The sequence below is a fragment of the Aplidium turbinatum genome, chromosome 18 (assembly GCF_918807975.1).
Source record: "Aplidium turbinatum chromosome 18, kaAplTurb1.1, whole genome shotgun sequence".
Classification (NCBI taxonomy): Eukaryota; Metazoa; Chordata; class Ascidiacea; order Aplousobranchia; family Polyclinidae; genus Aplidium; species Aplidium turbinatum.
Genome location: NC_137489.1, coordinates 4,884,526 through 4,905,544, shown reverse-complemented (window position 1 = coordinate 4,905,544; position 21,019 = coordinate 4,884,526). Strand labels below are relative to the sequence as shown.

The 21,019-nt window shown below is 37.2% G+C and overlaps 2 protein-coding genes and 1 non-coding gene across 3 annotated transcripts; all 3 read left to right on the top strand.

The window, feature by feature from the left end:
* The first annotated feature begins 5,526 nt into the window (after positions 1 to 5,526).
* LOC145787533 (growth hormone secretagogue receptor type 1-like) lies at positions 5,527 to 13,163 on the top strand. The gene is made up of 7 exons (XM_082599292.1): positions 5,527 to 5,668; positions 6,596 to 6,724; positions 7,818 to 7,953; positions 8,385 to 8,513; positions 9,518 to 9,660; positions 10,565 to 10,794; positions 11,493 to 13,163. The coding sequence occupies exons 1-7, from the start codon at positions 5,574 to 5,576 to the stop codon at positions 11,786 to 11,788; spliced, it is 1,158 nt and encodes a 385-aa protein (XP_082455418.1). The 5' UTR covers positions 5,527 to 5,573; the 3' UTR covers positions 11,789 to 13,163.
* On the top strand, positions 7,252 to 7,362 carry LOC145788014 (U6 spliceosomal RNA). The gene has a single exon (XR_014291476.1). It is a non-coding gene; the product is annotated as a U6 spliceosomal RNA (small nuclear RNA).
* A 1,199-nt stretch (positions 13,164 to 14,362) lies between the features above and the next one.
* LOC145787795 (uncharacterized) lies at positions 14,363 to 17,416 on the top strand. The gene is made up of 4 exons (XM_082599622.1): positions 14,363 to 14,570; positions 15,157 to 15,302; positions 15,680 to 15,802; positions 17,237 to 17,416. Exons 1-4 carry the CDS (start codon positions 14,448 to 14,450, stop codon positions 17,385 to 17,387), a joined length of 543 nt encoding a protein of 180 aa, XP_082455748.1. The 5' UTR covers positions 14,363 to 14,447; the 3' UTR covers positions 17,388 to 17,416.
* Positions 17,417 to 21,019: the final 3,603 nt, after the last annotated feature.

Below are 21,019 nucleotides of genomic sequence, written 5' to 3'. Positions count from 1 at the left end.
AGCTACATGTACTTTTTTGTTTGTTTGTCGTATCCAGGCTTACACCCGGTGGTTGAAGATTTAGATTAAGTGGACGGGAAGGCAAGGAAGCCAATCTTCGTGTCCACCTTCAGGCATGCCTTCAAGTGTCCTGCCACATGTACTTGAGAGCAGCTTACTGCTATTTTTTGTTTACTTTTAATAATTTAGTTTTTAAGTTAAAGGCTTCCACTTTTATACTTTTTTTTTATTTTCCCATTTCAAACCCAAAAATAACTTGATAAATGAAGTATAGAATGGAAACACCCTTTGACGTTTCACGTTAGCACGTTTTCACGTAAAGAAAGATCAGTTCAAATAATGATTTACTAATTATGACGAAGTGAATTATAGTCGTTGTGTTTATTGTGAAAACATTGTCAATCAATTGGTTTGCATGGTAAAAAGGTCCTTGCCCCCAGGATGTTGTGACAAATGCCTTCTTAAAAGGACAATCTCTTTCGATGAGGCAAATGTATTTGGGAAACAGTCAGCTATCCAATTATCTGATTATCTTTAACAATTTTGACACCATTAGCCAAGAAATAATATACAGCATTGGTTAAGAAACAGTAGCAACTGCATTCCCACGCATTGCGAACCAGGAAGAAAAGAGTCATGTACGTGGACAATCTATCTTTGCTAAGAATCAAAGTGTTCAATTATGTTTCCTGAACGGAAGTGCTTATTTAAAAAATAATTCAAACAGAATCAATGATCTAGTCGCCTCATAATACTGCAAGCATTGGACACAGTTGTTGCAGAAGAGATAGTTGTTTATGATAGTGCAGCCTACTATGATGGTACGAACAAAACTTGTCAAAAATAATAAATTTTACCAGGCAGTAGTAAATTTTATAAAATAGTGTATTTTACACAGTGCCGGTCTTTGGGATGTGCAAACCGTGCGATCGCACAGGGCCCGCAAATTAGGGGGCCCGCAATTTACTCAGAAAATGCAGTAATTTTGTCATTTTCAAAGGAAAAATTCAACAAGTGAATCCAGCAAAGGAATTCGCAACAAGAAAACATAGAGACTCAACGAATTCAACCTATTTCGTCGCCTGAATATTTCGTACCCTGAAAAGGTCGAGAAAAAAAAATGACATAGCCGAAATCGCTGATCGGAGTTGCCGCAAACATTTCAAAACTTCTCGATCTTTTCAGGGGACGAAATAAGTCGAAATTTAATTTTGTTACACGATTTCAGGGGACGAAATAGGTTGCATCCAGACTCAACATACTGTAGAGACATAGCTTTATTTCCGAAAAATGCCAAAGAAAGCATGATCTTATCCTTTTGCTATGCCACCGGACAGCACCATTTCACAGTAATATTCATACCTAAATTTTTGTTGAACATGCTCTCAGAATGTCCCAAATTCAAAGTAATTTTTCAAAATTTTCTGGGGGTGGCCCCCCAGACCCCCCCGCCGCTGGTTGTCGTCTTTGGCGATCACGCCGCCACCGCCGCCCCTCCCCTTTCAAAGTACCTAGCTACGCCACTGAATTGGATTATTGTCATTGGGGCCCGCAAAAGCATATTCCGCACAGGGCCCGAAAAACCCTAAGACCGGCACTGATTTTACAAGACATTAATGTAGCTGGTGGTGATCGCTTTTCGTATGCACTGACCCCGATGACAATTTGTACGACACTGTGGCAGCAAAATCACCAGTCGTGCACAATCGGATCTCACAAATAAAAGCATTGATAACAGCATTTCCTAGTGTTCGGAAGAAATCTGTACATTCGAATTTCTTCCATGTGCTTCCCACCCTTTTTTTTCCATCAAGCAAAGAAGTGGCAAAAGCAAGCGACCGTGGTTCGACTCTCGAGTCAGGCATTCAAGCAACGCTTGTCAAGGACTGCTCTTCATACAGCAGTGTCTGGTGGATGGAATAATTGAGAAACAACAACACTTCAACAAATGGAAATTTCGATGTCAATTTGGTACCCAGATAACTTGTTAACCCTAACCCATGATTAGTTAATCAAGAAAGGCACTGCAGCCACTAGACTGATGTAACAAACGAGACAGGTGCTGAGATAGACACGAAATCGAAATTTCTTACAGGGCAGACACCAGCGTTCAGTTTTAAGACTATTTTAATGACTTTGTAAACGACCACATAACACAATCGTTTAAGATTATGTTTATAAAGCCCATACTTGTTGCAGACTTAACAGGTTAATGGTCGTTTAAGATGCATAGTATTGGCAACCACATTAAATATATATTTATTACAATCATCATTCAACAAGCCACTTAATAATTCAGTTTATCGGCCAGGGATGAACAAGCTACGGCCCGAGGGCTTAGAGTGGCTCATTTCACTAAGTAATCAGGCCCTCCACATAATAGTAAAAGTATTGCTTGCAAACATTCAACAAAAGCATAACCAGTAAAACATTACCAAAGTAGGGTACTGCCGTTCGCAACTTCTAAAAAATTATGATCCCTGGTCTACAAAGATTGTCAACCCGTGTTGGATATAATATGGGATACATGTGGAATTTGTGTAAAATATGTATGGCATATGTACTGTACTGGTAATACTCAATTACTCATTGTTCTTTTTGTTAAATGCTGTGGTTTCATTTAATTTTGATTGCAGCGAACTTTTTTATGCATCCTGCCCTTCAGGTCTTAAAATATCAAACTACAAGACAAAGTAATGCATGTAATTAAGAGATTTGTACAAATAACTCAAAAGAAAAAAGTCACCTCATACTGCGATACTTTGCTGCTGCGTTGATATTATGTAAAAAGAAGTTCTTAGGCCGAAGTGCCTCACAGTTAAATAACAAAGTATGAATTTTGTTACAGTTTAAAGTTTCCAAAAACGTAAATTGATGTCGAAAATTTATTTTAATTTTGTAAGTGTCTGTGTCTGTCTAAAAAGCAGACCGGGTAATGTTGTATCTCAACGTCAACAGGTTTCCAAACAACAGACGTTGCCACTTTTCACATCTTTTCACTGTCTCCAAGACGTTGTTGTGATGATTTCTTGTTTTTCCAAAACTGTGATAATGACGTCGCTTCTAGAGACATTCTTTCCATGGAATGAATCAGCTTTCCCGATACCCATTTCAAAAGTAATCCCAAGAGAATTTGTGCCATTATAAAAATTTTCTGTTTTCCGCAATCATGATAATATTTGCTTTCCGCCTGTGTTTGCAAACAGAAAAAGCATGGACAGAGTATGAAAATATTTGTTACTAAATTTAGCATGAGCTTAAAAACGTTTGTCTATTTTAATGTTATTTGTCTGCTGTGTAGCCTATTTTGATTATGCTCTGACTTCTACCATTACTTAGATAAAATAAGGGATTTTTTGAAACAAATTGTTTTTGTCGTCACAATACGTCACAAAGCATTTAGTTCGAAACGAAACGAAATATTTTAGCTTAGCTTCACAAGTATCAAGTCTGAAGCAAACAGTCTATGTTGGCTTGTAAGAAACCGATTTTATTATATGTGATATTGATTTAATAAGATTTTACAGCATTTACATCACAGAAACGACAGATTTTTATTAGCACTAATAATAATACTTGGTGTAGAAAAGCAAATATTTTGTAACTGGGCTCGTTCTGATGATGTTTATTCGGATCTATCGATCGTGGAACCCATTCATTGAGCTCTTTCAATTAAACGTGATTTATTCACGCTAAATTGTAGAAGAATGGTGAAGTCAATTGGATAATTGATCACAGAATGGTAATCATGTAAAAGAGTAAGATTTAATGATTTAGGAAATTTTTAGAGTTTTTGCATAAAATTACAGGCCGTTGTCGAAAATTGTAGAAAATTTACTTTGATTTGTTGCTAGAGAGCTGAACGCACTGTCACTGGGTTGTTCATGACTTAATTTCTTGTGTTCTTAACAAGTGAACTCAACTGTATATTTAACTTTGTATGACTGACCTATTTATGAAAACAGAGGCTTGCAATGAGAACAGATCTACGGTGCGCTATGCAAGAGACTATGTGTCTTATTCCATGCAGCAAAAACGGAGCTCAAGAGGTTGTAAGCTAATTTCAAAACTACTAAAGTCACAAAATGTCAGTTTTGAAAAAAAAGTTAAACTTTTGGATTGGTAGTAAAGTCAGGTTTCTTTGTGAGAGATTTTTCAGTGGTAGGTAAACATAGGCGGTTTTTATCATAGCTAAAAGTTTCGAATTTAGTTTGGCATAAAGAACTTGTTTGCGCTGTTGTAGCAAAAGCGACCAAAACTTAACTTGGGCACTTCTCAAACCAAACAAATCGCACTTCTCGTAAGTGTTAAAGATTGTGATGAGCTTTTTGAACCAATAATAGTTATGCAAATTTGTTATTTGCCGAAAAACTGTAAAAGTCAAAAAGAAAAATCCGAAACAAGGGACCTCGACAGTGTGACATGATACAGCGTAGTGAATACTAGTCTCAAAGTTGTACATTAAGAAATGTCTCTGCTAATAAAAGTTGTTATTTGTACGTAGCCAGAAGTTGAAATTATGCCAACATTTCTACTCGTACCGTACTAACTGGATAAGCAAGTAGCACTGCATTAAAAGACATCTGCATTTATGACATTAACCGAAAGCTTTCAAGAACCGGAAGCCTACTTGAGCAGGTCTTCTGACGGTTCATCGGTGGTTCTTAACGTGGAGGGGGGCGTCAACCGTTTTTCATGGGGGGTGCGAGCTTTACAGGGATATTTATTTTATTTGCAGTAGCCTACACATAATCCGTGCTAGAGGAAGGCGTGATAGAATTAAGGTTAAGAACCACTGTTGTACATGGTCACAAGAACAAAAGCTGAAAAATAAACATCAAAGTAAATTAAATCATCTTTGGCTTATAATTTTGACAAAAATGTGCTTTTACAAGTTGTTACAAGATGCTCTGGGCTATGATTGTATGACGTACGATGAAGTAGATTGCAAGAAGAAGCAATAGAAAGGCTTTCAAAACATTTTTTTTGCAATTTCACTTTACTTCGTCAACAAAAGTTGCCATATTATACGTTGTTTCAATGTCTAACGACGCTGGAACGATGTGAAATGGCAACTTTTGCTTTCTGGGTATTTTTCCTTTTCAAGATTTTGCATCAAATATTATTCTAGGTTTTCTTTTACAGTAAATCAATCGTTTTTTACGTTAATTCAACGTCTTCATTTACATTATTCATTTTACATTTACATTATTTCAACGTCTTCAGACAATGAATTAATGTAAGAAACGGTTGATTTGTTGTCTTAGAAATGCTTCGAAACGATGCCATGAATCTTATTTATCTTTTTGACAATAAACCGACTCAATTGATGACGTCAGAGTTACTGTCTACGTCAGCAAAAAGGTTTATAGGCCAAGCCTTTGGTAGGCTATTTGATGACAAAATAGCTTGTTGGGGCTTTTGGCTAAACTATATCATTATCAATTACAGATTGAACATTTTACAGCGTTTCATGATAGATTTTCGTATAAACTTCTTTTAGCGCAAAACTCTTTTATTGTGTTGGAATCAATCTCCTTTTACAGTTATTCTTGTAGCATGACATTGAATAGATGGCCGAAGCGATGACGTCACCATTGCCTATAGCAACGACTTATACAGAAGTGATTAACAGGTCCAGCTCTGTGGCAAATGTTGGGGAAAATGAGTGAGTTTGTTTTGACCTGAAATACTTCTACTCGTTAGTTATTATCTAATCAAATCAGTAGTAACAATAATAGTTAATCTATCGCAGAGGTCATTAAACTATAGCCCGCTATAACTATAAAACCGAATCAGGTTCATAAAGTTGGTTTAGCAGTCTCGTTGAAGACATTTACATTTGTGCGACAAACAAAATGAAAGACAAAGTCATGATAAATTCAAACTTTTATTTATTTTTATTGATATCTATCATATCCACGGCAAGAAATCTCAAATTTCTGGTCTGGCTGAAGAAATTAACCGCTGCTTTATGGTTCAGACCTTTGCAAGGAACAAATAAAAATCAAGCTATTAAAATCGGCGCTATAAATGTTTCAGGAAGAAAAGTAATTTCTAAAAAAAACAAATAAAGCAAATCAAATATGCTGTACAAGTGTACAGTCACTTCAATATGGCTTAATATTTCGCAAATAAAAATATAAGAACTAAAAATAAATGAAAAATAATTAATTATTATAGTAATATGAAGCTAAAACAATTAATAATTAAAAATTGTAAATTAAAATTGAAATATTTGTTCAACCGAGAACATACCGAATGAATCGCAACCAGTTGGGATGGAACAAAAGTATAATAAGAGCACTGCAAATAATTTCAATGCTGCTGTAGTTTCATTGGTTTAAATTTTCAACGTCTGCATTGCAATGTAATATCTTCTACACTGTGAGTGCGTAATATCGTTGGTTCACTGCGTGACGTGCACTGTACTGCACACCTGCAATAAAATTATTTTATTGCGACACACATCACATTTTCTTGAAGAAGAAGTAATCAATCCATTAATGTAACGCAGCATGCAGGTCTTATTAAATAATTAATAAGGGCTCGCTTTTAAGGTCAAAGCGATAATTTTGAAAGGTTTGTATTCCAGAACGTACGCTCCCCCTTTTGACGAAACAAGCATCGTAGTATCAAGCACGTTCATATTCACATTTCTTGTCATTGGCCTTGCGGGGAATACCCTCACTCTGACTGTGATTCTTTACTACAAGACATTGAGGTGAGAAGTTGGTAAAAAAAAACAAAAAAAACTCTATCTTTGGTTTGGGAATAATCTACGTCAAAAGAAGCAGAACTGAGAAAATGAAAAATTTGTTACTTTGTGGCTGTTTGAAATGAATGTGTTCAAATGTGATTGAAAATTTTAAATGTTTTTGATGTTGATGCAAAATTTCCTGTTGTGGTTTCGTTCCAGTTAAGTTTCTTAGTAAAAAATTTAATTTGTTTCTTAAAAAAAAATTGTTTCGTTTCGTTACCAATTCGAAACAAAGACAAAACACACGACCATTTCTGAAAGCGGAAAACATACTACAATGTAAATCAAGCAGCCTTGCGTTATATTTTTTAAATTGCCAAATTATTCAAACATACGACTGTTTTTTAAAACATTTTTTTTAATGAAAAGATGATTTAGCTTGATTTAACTCTGGAAGTTTTTTTTTGTAAGGAATTTGGGTTTCACTTCGTCCAAAAAAAGAAAACAAAAGTCGAGCAGCCGAATTGCGATGCTTGATGAAAATGAAGAATGTACTTGCTTCGGCAGTGAGTACATATACTAAAATTGGAACGCTGCAGATAAGATTAGCATGACCCCTGCGCAAGGATGACACACAAAATCGTGACGCGTTCCATATTTCTTTAAAAATATGTAAAAAAAGAAGAAAAAAAAAGTGAAGAATACAAAGTAAAAGCAAATATTGTGTTTTAATTCCACCAACAAAGAATTCAAATTAATTTGAAAAATTTTAACGTTTTTACAAACCTACAGTAGCCTACACCTTTATTTAATCTGATATTATAGCCAATTTTTGACACAGGCCACTCGCTCTATATAACTAACTTTAGGGTGTTGTATTAGGGTGTGTTACCGTACTGTATTTTGAACTAATTATTATCTTGTTTTCATGATTAACGTCATATCCTATTGCTTGAGTTTTGTTGCTTTTACCTAGACCTCTGTTATTTAGTATATATTGTTTTTAGTTGTGATGGTCAGAAATAAACACAAGCTGAAAAACACAATATTATTATTAAAATTATGATTAATAAAATAATAATACTATTATAATTACTATTACTATTGTTATTTCTAGCACTAATGTTTTCTTACGCTTCATACTGTCTCTATGTGTCTCCGATCTCATATCAGCCTTGATAAGCTGGCTCTTCCTATATAGAAGAACGTGGGGTTTTGATCATTGGTCTCCTCTTCCGGATATATTTTGTAAGGTAAATTTATACTGTGTTAACAATAGTCATATATCCGTGTTTTTTAATCTATTTTTATCTAAAGGCCTCTTTTCAAGAATTACTGTATATCAAGTCTGGGTACCAGTGTATTTCTCAAGGCGACCTGGACTCAAAGTCCTTGAGTAGCCTATAACGTATTCTTCAATACATTTTATAAAGATTAGCGCTGAAATTACAGAAGGCCATTTTGTCTTAATAGAAATTTCTCTACTTTTGTTTACTCTTTGAATATATTTAGGCTAACTTACTTCTATTACCTTTTCTCATAAAAAATTTTGCACGTTTTTTGTATAATAGTCTTTTCTTTTGTGGTATATTTTACCTTTTTGACAGATAGAATTTACCCCAGAAATAAATTACCCCCCCAGATGAATGCTTTGGTGTAATTGATATTTCAACATTTTTTTCAGTTTTATTGGGCGGCAGATTATATGACGTCATACGTGACCGCGATGCACATTTTGTCCTTCGCGGCTCTTCGTCTTGCCTCGATCCAATTTCCTTTCTTCTACAATAAAATAAAGCTGTTTCACGCTCATGTAAGTTAAGGCTTTGAGATTAAGTTATGTTAATTTTTAGTAGTCGCTGTAAAGTCAGTATTTTATTTGTGTGAGTTTGTTTTGAAATGCTGGAAAAAAAGCTGTAGACTGTGTCTGAAATATTAAACATATAAAACTAGTGACAACGAAAAATCCAGACTAATTAGTTTGAAATTATGTATAACTTATTTTGAATTTAAACACAAAACAATAAATGTATAGCTATACCACTTTCGGCGTTCTTAAAACCCTGATCAGGAAATACAGATAAAATGTAAAAACTACACTCATCAATTTTACATCAACAAAACTACATGCATTGCTTCTAAAATAAATTTTAACTTAATTGTAGACAACAAAAATGACAAGTACAGTAGATATTTCATTGCTCAGTGAAGAAAAAGTCGCGTTAGGTGCGAAAACGCTCGAAACAGAGCATTAAAAAAAGACGAGGCGCATGCGCATCATTGCTGGATAAAGGTCTTCAGGTTATTTCTTTTGATTCATTGTTTGTGCGTGGGAATAAAATAAAGCTAACTCCTGTGTTTTTACATGACATCACAAGTCTGTGTCACAACAAAAGACGTCTCTACCGAGGTTTTATTACCACCTACTTCCTATTAGATCAATCCGAGTGCAGCAGATCCTTTGCAAATGTGTAGGCGGAATTTTAGGCACTAGCGCAAAGATGCAAGGCTAACCCTGGCTCAAACAAACTGTGGGATGTCCCGCTGCAGCAAACCAGAACATTCGTGTTAGAATGGAGAGATTTGTTTTTTACATACGGGCAGTAGAAAATAACTAAACAATAATTACTCATTAATACTACAAAAAGTAGATTAATGCCAAGCAAAGCAAATTACACCAAATGCAGTTGCTATTTACTATAAAAAAACGTAACAGACTGTTTCATCCTTATTGGGATCATCAGAATGTTTATATTCAAATAAAAAATTCCGAGCTGCAGTAGCCTACGCTACTTCCTACTTGCTATGTTATTATAGATCTGGATTGGAATCATATGGGCGATTGGATTCATTGCGGCTTTTATTCCAATATGGGTTATATTTGGCCCTGGACAGCCTGATAGGAACAATGGAAACAGTCAGAATTCTAGATGGCCTGCCTGCACTGTGTTGGTGGACAAGTAGGTGATGACGTTTTGTGCAAAAACAATACCCGTTTGCATTTCGGTTTGTTATTTAAACAACACATCTCTCTTTCGGCTGGCAAAGAATAGTTTCTTCATGCATGTAGGCGTTGGTCAGTGTTTAATATTAGATTCTTTGTCTAGAGTTGAAAAGTTGTCTGTTGTTCTTTCTCGCTGTGTGGTCTCTTGTTAAACAAATGTTGTTATTCTAATAATATTATTTTAAATTTATTTTGGCGGGTACATGGATGAGTTGCGAGAGCTGATGTTCCAAGAGTATCTGTTTGACTTCTACCGATATCTAGAGTTAAATGAATCTTGAAACTTGCAGCCACTAGCATTGGAAAACTTCTCGACCATATCATCGGACATTCAACGTCTGGACATACATTAATTATAATGCGACAATAATATGACGTGTTTACGTGGTAGTTTTGTCCTGAAAAATACAAGAAGATGCGTGATACTAGGCTATGTCATCCACATAAGTCTTTTGTTGCTACGACGTGTAATCACCATTTCAGTTGGACCCTATCCCTATAGCCTACGTTGTAAAATTGTACGGACGTAAAAGGTGTGGCTCATATGCTATACTACCATCTAAATCAGGAGGGGGTGTCCAATCCGTGACCCGCGGGAAGATTCCGAGTAGCCCGCGCGGTATTTTTCGAAATGACCTATATCATCAACTTAATCGCCTACGTAATTTATGGAAAAGTTACATTCCGAGAAATTGGCATCTATTGTTCACTTTCTTTATGTATTACTCTATAGTGTCTAGAGCAGAGGTGCACAACTGTTCAATTTAATTATTTAAAATTAATTAAGCGGTCCACCTTCAGACATGCCTGTGTTTTGCCCAAACAAAAGTCGCTAAACACGCGTTGAAATGTTTTCTCAGAGTTGGAAAGTACAAAGTCTTTCAAGAAATCAGTTATCCGATATTTCTTTATATTCCTACCTGTGGGGTCACAATCGTTTGCTTGATCACTGTGGTCGTGGTGAAATCGAGGCTAAGAAAAAGAGCGGGAACAAAGAAACAGGAGAAACAACAACGAAAAGAGAAGCAAGCCGTTCTACAACTCGTTCTCATAATGTTTGCCTTCTTACTGGGATATGTTCCTTTCACAGGTAACCTACAGTATTAGACCTCACAATCGTGTCTTGAAATAAGCATTTTGGATACTGAAATTCTGTTTAAATGACTAATGCGCCTGATGATTGTTATCTGATTTTTACATGTACATTTTACATTTACATTTTACAGTACATGAAACCTTTTCTGTAATTGTTTCAGCTCTGCTTGCTACAATTATCCCTGTTATCATGAAATTGTGTATTTTCAGTTTTCAGCAGGCCATAGCCCCAAGAAGGGCCGTGGGAAATTTTCTATAGAGCAGCGCAATGTTCATAATCATGAGAGAAATCAAGGGCTATTAGTCGAAAGAGCGTCACTTCGCAATAGATGGCGCGTCTTTTAAGTGTCTTGCCAAAGACACAGCCGCATGCTCTCGAGCGGTATCGAACCGGCGCCGTTTCAAACGTCGAACCAGGGCTCTTACCACTTGACTATGCAGCGTGTATTTGTACGTGTATTTTATTATTGTCAAGTAACAGCAAAGAAAGTAACAGTGACATACAGTAACAGCTTGATCCTGGCAGTTCGCATACTCATAGAGGTTTTGAACCAGTCACGGACCTGGGAAAAAGTGTTTGGGGCAACAAAGTTCTAATAAAGTAATTTTTTACAGGGAAATGGGATATTCAAAAGCTTGAGTATTCAAAAGGTGAAAACGTAATAACCACATATAATTGTTTTTTTGTTGCAGCGTACGAGTTTTGGTCTATCCAAGATTTTCCACCTACACGTCACTATTTTGTTGCCGATTGGTGGTTCGGGATGATTGAATACTTGTTGTTACGCTTCTCCGAGTGTCTCAATCCGCTCTTCTACAACATCGGGTCTAGTAAAGTCAGGAAGCATACAAAGATGTTTCTAAAAGAAAAGATCTGGCGGCGATCTGAGAAAAATACGTTATCAGTCATTACCATCACAACTATAGATCAGTTGTCTTCGGCCCAGCGCACTGGCGCCACAAGTGATGAAAGAAACCCAGAAAACTAAACTGATTTTTGGTAACTAGTGAAAAAAGAAAGTAAAATGATCATTGATCGTTTCTTATCCAGAAACTTATAGTAATTAATAATTATTAAAATGGGTAACAACAAAATTAGGCCTAGTATGCCAAGTAGCAAAGCTATCTTTAATCTTGCATGTAGCCAGCCAGATATTGTTGTGCATTGCATTATGTTTTTTTTTTTTTTTTTTACTTGGGAATAGAATTGCAATATTATTTTGAAATATGTGTCGAGAATTTAAAACGAGCATTCAACAGCAACCTTCATTGATTTGGTAGAGATGTGAAGGTTTGTAGAAGCCTTTGAGGCCAGGACCGACGTAAATGCAAGTCGCTATAGGCTACTCGAGTTTCACCGTTGTTTGGGGTCATCAAGCCACGGGATATGCATTAATGATGATCTCAAACAAAGATGAAACTCGAGTATGGAGTCTTCCATTTTTCTTCAGTCAAGGCTTTAATGACTTTATTTATTTTGTTCAAATGCAGATTTGTAAAAAATAAAGCTAACTATACTACAAAGGATAGGTTCACGCTCTATGCGAATTTTCGTGTCTTTAATGTGAATTTGCTTTAATTATCGCACTATTTGTATATTTATTGACTTACTAGCACGTTGTTCAAAATGTGTGAGTATACACAACGTACTATTTTCTTTTATATCGATTTATTTTACTTTCTTATTTATTTGGTCGTTGATCGCTTTTATAAACAAATGGTTTCCAAGTGTTCCCACCACTGTCCTATAAAGTTAGGCTGGTTTCAACTCTGTGAGTCTCAATGTAATCATTTAATTATTACACGCCTGAAAACGTTTCACTAATAAGATATTTGCTAGATGCTTGATACTTTTCAGTTGTAGCGTTGACAGTGGGGTCCAGGAGGTACTTTTGAGCCCTGGGCCCTGTATAATTTTATGGGCCCGGCATCTTTCTAAGGGGCCCTAGAGCTTGAAGAAACCACCTCACATTTCTTGGATTTGGTGCGTTTTTCTTAAATAACATGATGCGTTCTACTGGTAGAATGCAATTGCTTGTCTATCAGTAGAATGCATCATGTTATTTAACTAAATGCCTGGTGAACAGCCTCATTCAATTTTCAGTGCGTTTTTCTTATTAGTGTTTTGATTTTGAAGCCCGAAGATTTTATTGGTCCAATGCCAGTTCTGTGGCATCAATTTACAACTGGCGTATGAAAAAACTACATTTCAAAATAGCAATTGAAACCATTCGGTCTGAAACCTAACATCACATCGCTTGCACTTCAAATTAAAGATCTATTTACAGGAAAAGCGTGGTCTGTTGTGTGATCTTTGCGTAGTCCTCGTAGCCTACTGTACATGGTGTCGTTTAAATTAACAAGAGCACTTTGATTTAAAATCTCAGTTGCTAGTTGTTTGTCTATTTGTGAAAAAAAAACAAACAAGTGAACTGATTTTAAAGCTAGCATCACTAGTTTTAATTGGTCAGTTCTTATGGCTAACTTGTTGAATCTATCAATACACCTCTTTCATGCATTGATTGATTGATTATGGGAATATTTGTTCTCGGACTTAGGCAATGCTTTGAGAGCTTTAATCCTGGCAGTTTCGCATACTTGCAAAGGCTTTGAACCACTGACGCTGGCCCGGTCAGTAAGATTGACAGAGTCAAGTTCCGTTTTATGAAGGTTTCTTGTCTGTGAATTGGTCTATTCATTACTGTAGGAAACAAGATAAAGCTAAATAGACAGTTGTTCTTAAAATATATTGCGTTTTTTTTTTATCAACAAAGTCAGGCGGTTAACTAACTGAGCTGTTGAGGCGGATATTCGTGTGATACAAGCTAAAAATTAGTCTTTTACTCGAGTATTTTTCAAGAATTTTGTCGAACTATTTTATTAATTGCCTACCTTAATATTTTGCAAACTATGCCAAGGTTTCAAAAATAATAAATGCAGGTTTATCCTCCATAATGTGACGTCATAATCGAGTAAATTAAAAACTAAAAGTATGACAAGTTTAATGCAACAGGATTTGACAGTTGACTCAAGTAAAAGGTAAGCTGCATTTAAAAGTAAATAAAATATTTTTCCTTTAGGTAAAGTTATTGATGAAAGTATCTTTGTTGAGTCTTGATTGTGCCAGTAAGTTGTAAACATTTATCATTTGGATAGATGTTGACATAACCTGTAAAAGTTCAAAGCTTTGATCGCAGTTGTTACAATAATTGTGGAACCAGTTGAACATACAAATGAAAGGTTATTTGAGGCGATTTATTGTCGAAACGTATCAGAATATGCTTCAATGTTTTAAAATATTTTTGTGCTAAACACTCATGAGCCAAAATAATTAGTTGAAAGACTGTTTCGTTTCGAGTTTTCAAAGAAATAAAATATCGTTGGTTTTTTCGAACTGAACAAATCCAAAGAATTTTGAGGAAAAATGAATCAGGTTATTTTAAAACTTTGAAATATTAGCCTTAGAACTGCTTAACAGCCTTAATACAAATAAAGTATTTATTGTAAAAGTAAGCTATGTATTGTGAATAATTAATTTATTTATTGTACTGGCGAGCAGACGCTAAAATAAGTTAATTCGATATTAAAGTTCTGATTTGTGAGAATAAACACTCTGTGCTGGAAGATCGGAAGAAAAAGTCATTTGAAATGAAGAGGTTCCAAGAGATGAAGACAGATAACACCCTCGAAGGAAGACGCCGTGCTAGTCACTCCGGATTCAATTCTCCCAGGAGCGACCCTACCCTGCAAAAAAGAAGACAAACTTTGCCGGTATTGATGAACGCTTTGTGGTAAACTGATTGAACAATGGTTGTATGAAAAGATAGCTTTGTAGTAGCGCTCTTGAACGAGCAACCAATTTAACTACATTAAACAGAACAATTGGAGATGACTTGTTTGTCCGATAGTTCAGTTAGATGAGCTCCTGATCCCGGTCCTGATCAAAGAAACTAAAAGGTGAAGCGGCGCTGGTTCGACTCTCGGGGTGTGCGCTTGAGCTACATCAACAACTCGGTGACCTGGCCTGCGTCAGTGGTTCAAAACCTTTACAAGTATGCAAAATTGCCAGAATTAAGCTCTTAAAAAGCTTTCTTAGTCTGAGAACGAAAGATTGCTTTAAGCAGTGCCACCTGGCCTTGTAGTTTACCTCATTTGGTGCTTTGCAGATGAAGCAGGGATGGAAATTGTGGCTATCTGTTTGTGAACGGTACATGTAGATTAGGTTTGCAGAGCCAGTCGCATTTGCGCTGGATAGAATGAAAACGACATGGCCTACTCTCGTTTGCCATCAATTACAAAAATATTGTCGTAAAAAAAACTGTTGTAAACTGCTTATCCAAGCCTGTATTTTTTTCAGGCTACCTTCATCAAACCAGAGAGTGGTTCGCGAAAATTGCACAATAGCGCTGCGTGTGTCAACATTATAGAAGAGTTGAACAGCGTCAAGATTATTTCAAAGAACAACATTGAAAAAAAAGAAACCTCAAAGCATATTCTTGATCCGTAAGTGTTTGTGTCAGTAAAACTTTTTTCTCTCCGACGTTTGAGACACACTGAGTGCACAAAATGATGCATAGGCTACAACTGTAGTTTTGGTGAGAGTACTTTTGGCAATACATTGTGGCCCAAGGCCATACGCACATTGATGATACGAGAATATATCCGCTTCACGAAATGATTAAAATTCGGAAATTTTTTTATCGGTTTTTGCTTGTTGATGTAGTAGCCTAATGCAATAAAATGCGTTATTTGCTTTGTTTGATTTTGTTGCTACATTACATGGACTCATTTTCGTGATAACCTTTGGGGACTGTGTATTGGAGGATAGTATTGACAGAAGGTCATGCTTGTTTTTTAAAAAAAATTCCACGTCATTCCAGAGATCTTCAAATACAGATCCGATCCAGACGCGAATCGTCCGTCTCTACACTAACAGATGACTCCAGACTTGCACTCAACAAACCGCATCATGAACCAAAGAAAGCCGTTTCTGCTGAAAGTTTGTAAGATCAACGTTTTAACCGGCGAAAAAAGATTTGAAATTTAATTCACTTTAAGCCTTGTTTTCTGTTTTTCACTTAACTAAGTAGGCTAGGTAGGCCAACAACTTACCAGGCCAACATAGCGTAATTTATTGAGTCATGGCTACCTAAAGATACGGCCTGATTTGTCACATTTTGCAGAAATTTCCAGATTTTGCTAACTTTGGGCGAATGTTTAAATAAATTTTTCTAAAAATTATATATTTACGCTTTCTTTACTGTTTTCCCCAGATGACACAGTAGGTTTTAACATCCTCAGATGTTGAAAACCAAAGAAAATTAGATTTCGAAGAGTTTAATCAGACTGTTAAAATTTTTCAATAACAGTCTAATTCAACGTTTTTCAACTTACTTTTTTCTCATTTGCTACTGCTTCCCCAAGGCAACAAAAAGCTTTGATATCATTATTAGACAGCAAAAAGAAAAAAAAAGTCTCAGAAAATGTCAGTCAAACACTAACAGTAGCTGTAATCAAAATCTGCAAAATGTGACAAATCAGGCCGTATCTTCAGGTGGCCATGATTGACTCTATCGAAAAACAAGTTAGCCTATAGCCTACTGTAGATTGTTTAGTTGATTGCAGCAACATGGTCCTGTGTTTTGTCATTCTAGACAGGTAGTTACTACCTGGTCTAGCCTCCTGAAGAAGTCGGTCGTGTCTGATTGACGAAACGTTGGAATGAAAGCAGAATGTCACTTTATACATCGTGTGATAGTTCAACTTAATTTGCACCAGCAGAACGCATCATGTTGTTTAACTAAATGCATGGTAAACAGCCTCATTCAATTTTGAAACAGGGTCGATGTTGGATAAAGGGAAAAGTGGAATGAGGTTTTGTAGCCTACATTTCCCAATAGTCCAAAAGTTAAAGTGGTGCGGATTGTGAAGTCATATGAAGAATATTGTGTGTCGACCAAGCATAGTAGCCTACACGGGACAACACTGAATTAGGGGAAGAGACAAACATAGACAAGATCGGGGATGGAGGAACCATTTTAGAAGTAGGCTAAGTGGGCCCAGAGGCGCAGCAGTCAAAGTCAATCCAACTTCTGGGGGGATTCGCCCACCAGACCCCCGATAATATTGTTGCATTCCTAATACTTGAAATCCTTTATACATTGTGTTTTCATGATTGCTTTTCGTGCCAACAAGCGAAGATATTCAATTTTTGGCCCGATTTGGTCATAAAATATTCACAAAATTGCTTTATAGCGGCCAGGCCTACCCAGAAAATAAAGTAGGTGGGCCCAGGCCCACGTGGTTCATGCCTAGACAAGATATCACATCACTCGTCTTCATAATAATAATTTATAAATAGCCTAATTATTTGATAAATTGAGACTCCATCCAATGCGGGAAACAAAACAACCTTTCAATTTGCGTTGCTTTTTCAGAAGCAAGTTAGACATTCACAGTAGGAGTACGGAGTTACGTAAAACAAGCTCAGAGTCTTTAATTGGTGGCTTAGAGATGCACGATCCGGAAGCGTACACAACATCCGATGAAGACGATGATGTTTACGAAGATACACGGTCTAAACTCTAAATAATGTTTGAAATTTGCAAAAAAATAAACTAAAAAAAACACAAAAAAACGAACTGCTCTTTTCGCCTTGCATTCTCAGGTAGGAAAGTTGGTAATTTGACCATCAACTGGGATAGGCTACTGAAGTAGCCTACTGATCTTTTGTGAAGTTTTAAAAATAGGGGATTCTCTAGCTGACTGGATGGCTAGCATTAAAATGTTCTTTCACTTCGCCTGGTTCACGAGATTATGTTCACCGGGCGTACTTAAGCGTTTCTCTATGTTTTTGAATTGTATGTTATCGTGATGAAAGCTTATTGTGTAACTGTAGCCTATGACAAAATACGATAGGCTAATGAAGTTATTTCTCTCTCTTTTCTTTGTTGTTGAAACGTAATCTCGCTAGTCTAAAGCCCATTGATTGCAATCAAATTGTGGATCGAGAACATAATTCGGCTCATCAACCTCGGCAGCAGTGGCCGAGTGGTTAGCGCGTTGGGCTCGCAGTCGAGAGCCTGCATGTTCGACTCCAGCCACCCGCACTTGCTGCTGTTTCTCTGGGCAAGAAACTTTACGATAATTGCCTCTACCCAGTGATCGATTTCGAGTAATGGGTAGTACCAAATTTAAGTCATAAGTAGAGTAGACAACCGGAAACAGACATTGCCGTCGGCTGCAGCGTGGGTCAGGTGTACGTCGGAAGGCGTAGACCGATGCATAGCGCTCAAGTCCGCTTTCCCGCAATGCAGGATAAAGATATGAAAAACAAACAAACCTCTTATTGGGCGACTTATTTAAATTTTTACAATATTATGCAGTTAAATTGCATACCGTACATGATAATCACATCCGTATTTTCGCATAAAGGTCCTTAACCTCAAGCCTTCTTCTTTTTTCTTCGTATATGAACCATCTTCACCTTTCCAAGGGTCGAGGGGCTCTGCCTTTTACCACCCTTGAGCAGTGGTCGCAATTCAGTCTAAATGTTTGAGCAGCCACTGAATTGATTCGTTATCTAGTTCACGCAGACCATTTAGCGCATAGGCTAGTAAGCAGAGGTGGGCACCCGCTACTTTTAAAGTAGCGCGCTACCCGCTACTTGGGCCAAAATAGCGCGCGCTACCGCTACCCGCTACCAATTTACAAAAGTAGTGCGCTACCCGCTACCGCTACTCGGACCAAAGTAGCGCGCTCTAACGTTACTTCTTCCGCTACTTTTGTCTAAAATGACACTATAGGATACACTCAAGTCCCTAGTGAAACAAAAATGACCTTGAAAACGAATGTTATCATTCGTTTACACTGTCATTTTAACGTCGTTATAGAAAATACGTTTTAAGGGAAATTAATTGTTACTCATCTTTCAAAAACACGAGCATTTCAAAATGAGAGTCACTAAGTCCTGCCCGCTTTGGCTTATGCACATCTTTTCCAACAGAGAAAAGTCTCTCCACCGCGGCACTGGAAGAAATGGGGGTGTTGTATTTAATGAACAGATGTTTTAAGTCGGTATTTGAAAAGCGGACTTGCTCTTGTCCGAAAAAAAGTCGTCCACAACTGCTGCCTCCTTCTGCACCGACGTTTCACGGGATGGCGCCAACACACCAAAAATTTCACCCTCGGAGTCGTGACTAGTGTTGGTGTCACTCTTCTCGGTATCAACTTGCCTTGATGTCTCCCGCAACAGTCGAATCACATCTGTCTTGACTTTTTCTCGCAGTGCGTCAGCATCATCCGTGGAAACATAGTAAAGAAATTGTAGCCACGACGTCTTGAAGGAGGGATGAAGACATGATGCCATAACGCATTTCATGTCGTTGAAGCACTTGTTGAATCGTTTCTTCACCCCTTCAAGGACTTCCACTCTCAACTCCTCACAGGTCACAAGATCACTGATCTCGGTCAACTTCTTCACACAAATTGTAATGATTGGAAGCAAGACTCCGTAATACGCCTTGGACTCGCCCTGGAGAATGTCTAAAGCCTGGCAGATAGGCTTCATCACACGGAGATATTCGCTGAAGAAGTTGACTTCAGCTGGAAAAGACCGAAAGTTTGCAACCAAACCGATTATATAGCTGCTTTGACCACTCTAGTGTTGCTAAAAAACGAGTATTTTTTTCACTTTAAATTAAAAAGTAGCGGGTAGCGGGAGTGCGACTGAAAAAAATAGCGCCGCTACTGCAGCCGCTCCTCCAACTAAAAAGTAGCGCCGCTACCGCTACTTTTTCCAAAAAAGTAGCGCTGCTAGTAGCGGCGCTACTGCCCACCTCTGATAGTAAGGTGGCACAGTTGCATGTGGTGTGGTCTGCGGTTTGTTTCTTTTTGCCACACTCAAAGATCGCGGATGGAGTCATCCCAAATTTGTGCATGTTGGAGCGGAATAGTCTGACGCCAGTGCATAAAAAATTGAGCCGCACCCAGGCCTTCCTTGACAAAACCATTTCGGTTGAATGAGGGCCGATGTCGGAGCTGAAACTTAGGAGTCTTGAGTTTTTCCTCTTTGTTCCAGACGGTGTTCGCCTGGTCAAACGTCATGTAGAAACCGTTCGGGTCTACTGAATATTACGTCATGGAAATTCCTAAAACATGAGCCAAAATTGCACCATCGTCCGTAAGACTCGTGTCAAACCTGTTTAAACCTGTTTCAGTTGAATCCTGTTTGGACATGAAATGCTGCGTCACGAACTGCTGGCGTGCCTTTGAGTTATCACAAATTTTTCTGATTCATTCTTGAAGTTGTTTGTTGGAAGTCGGTCGCACATTTAACTGGTTTATTTGGTGCTTGCTAGCTGGACAAATTCTCCGTCTTTTATCCAAGTAATCTGTATCGTAGTGACAGTTTTAGAGGTGTAAGGCGTTGCATTTCGATTTCGATAGCCGCGGGCTAATTTTACAGGAATACACTTTTGAAAAGACGTTTCGAAAGAGTGTTTATTTTTCGGTCATTACGTACAGACGAACGGATTCGGGAATCTTATGTTACAATTTTCCCACGAAGAGATTATGGTTTACCGCTGTGACCATAAAAAATAAAAGACGAGTTCTTGTCGGTTGGTAGGTCAAGAAGAAATTAAAGCAAAAAAAAATAAAAAAACGATTTTGTTAGCTGGTAGGCCAAGAAGCACTTGAAGGCATAAAAATAAACGACGTGTTTGTTGTCAGCTAGTGCAGAAGAACTACTTAGAAGCAAAGAAATAATAAAAGAAGATCTTGTTAGTTGGTAGTCTACAGAAGCAAAGAAAAGTAAAGACATTTCTTCTCAGTTTGGTACAGAAGAAAAATAACTTTGACATTCATTGGCAAGAAAGAAGATTAAAGACAATCCATCTGTGCTTGTAGATTCAAGTGGAAGAATCCAAGCAAGTTTTGTGGACTTTAGGACTTCATACCCGTACAGCTACGGTATCGTGCATTTAAATTCTTTTTTGTATTTTTACGGTCTTTGCAGTTAAGTTTTTTATAACTACTGTAGCCTAATAATTTTGTGTGTTTGTGTAACTTAATATTTTTAATTGTTAATTTAGCCCCAACATTTAATATGTCTACACTCGGTGGCGACAAGGACTCGACCGCCGTAGACTCGACTGAGTTTAAGCCTGATGATGTTCTTTGCGGTCGGGCAGGCCATTCTGGGGAGGGACCCAATAACG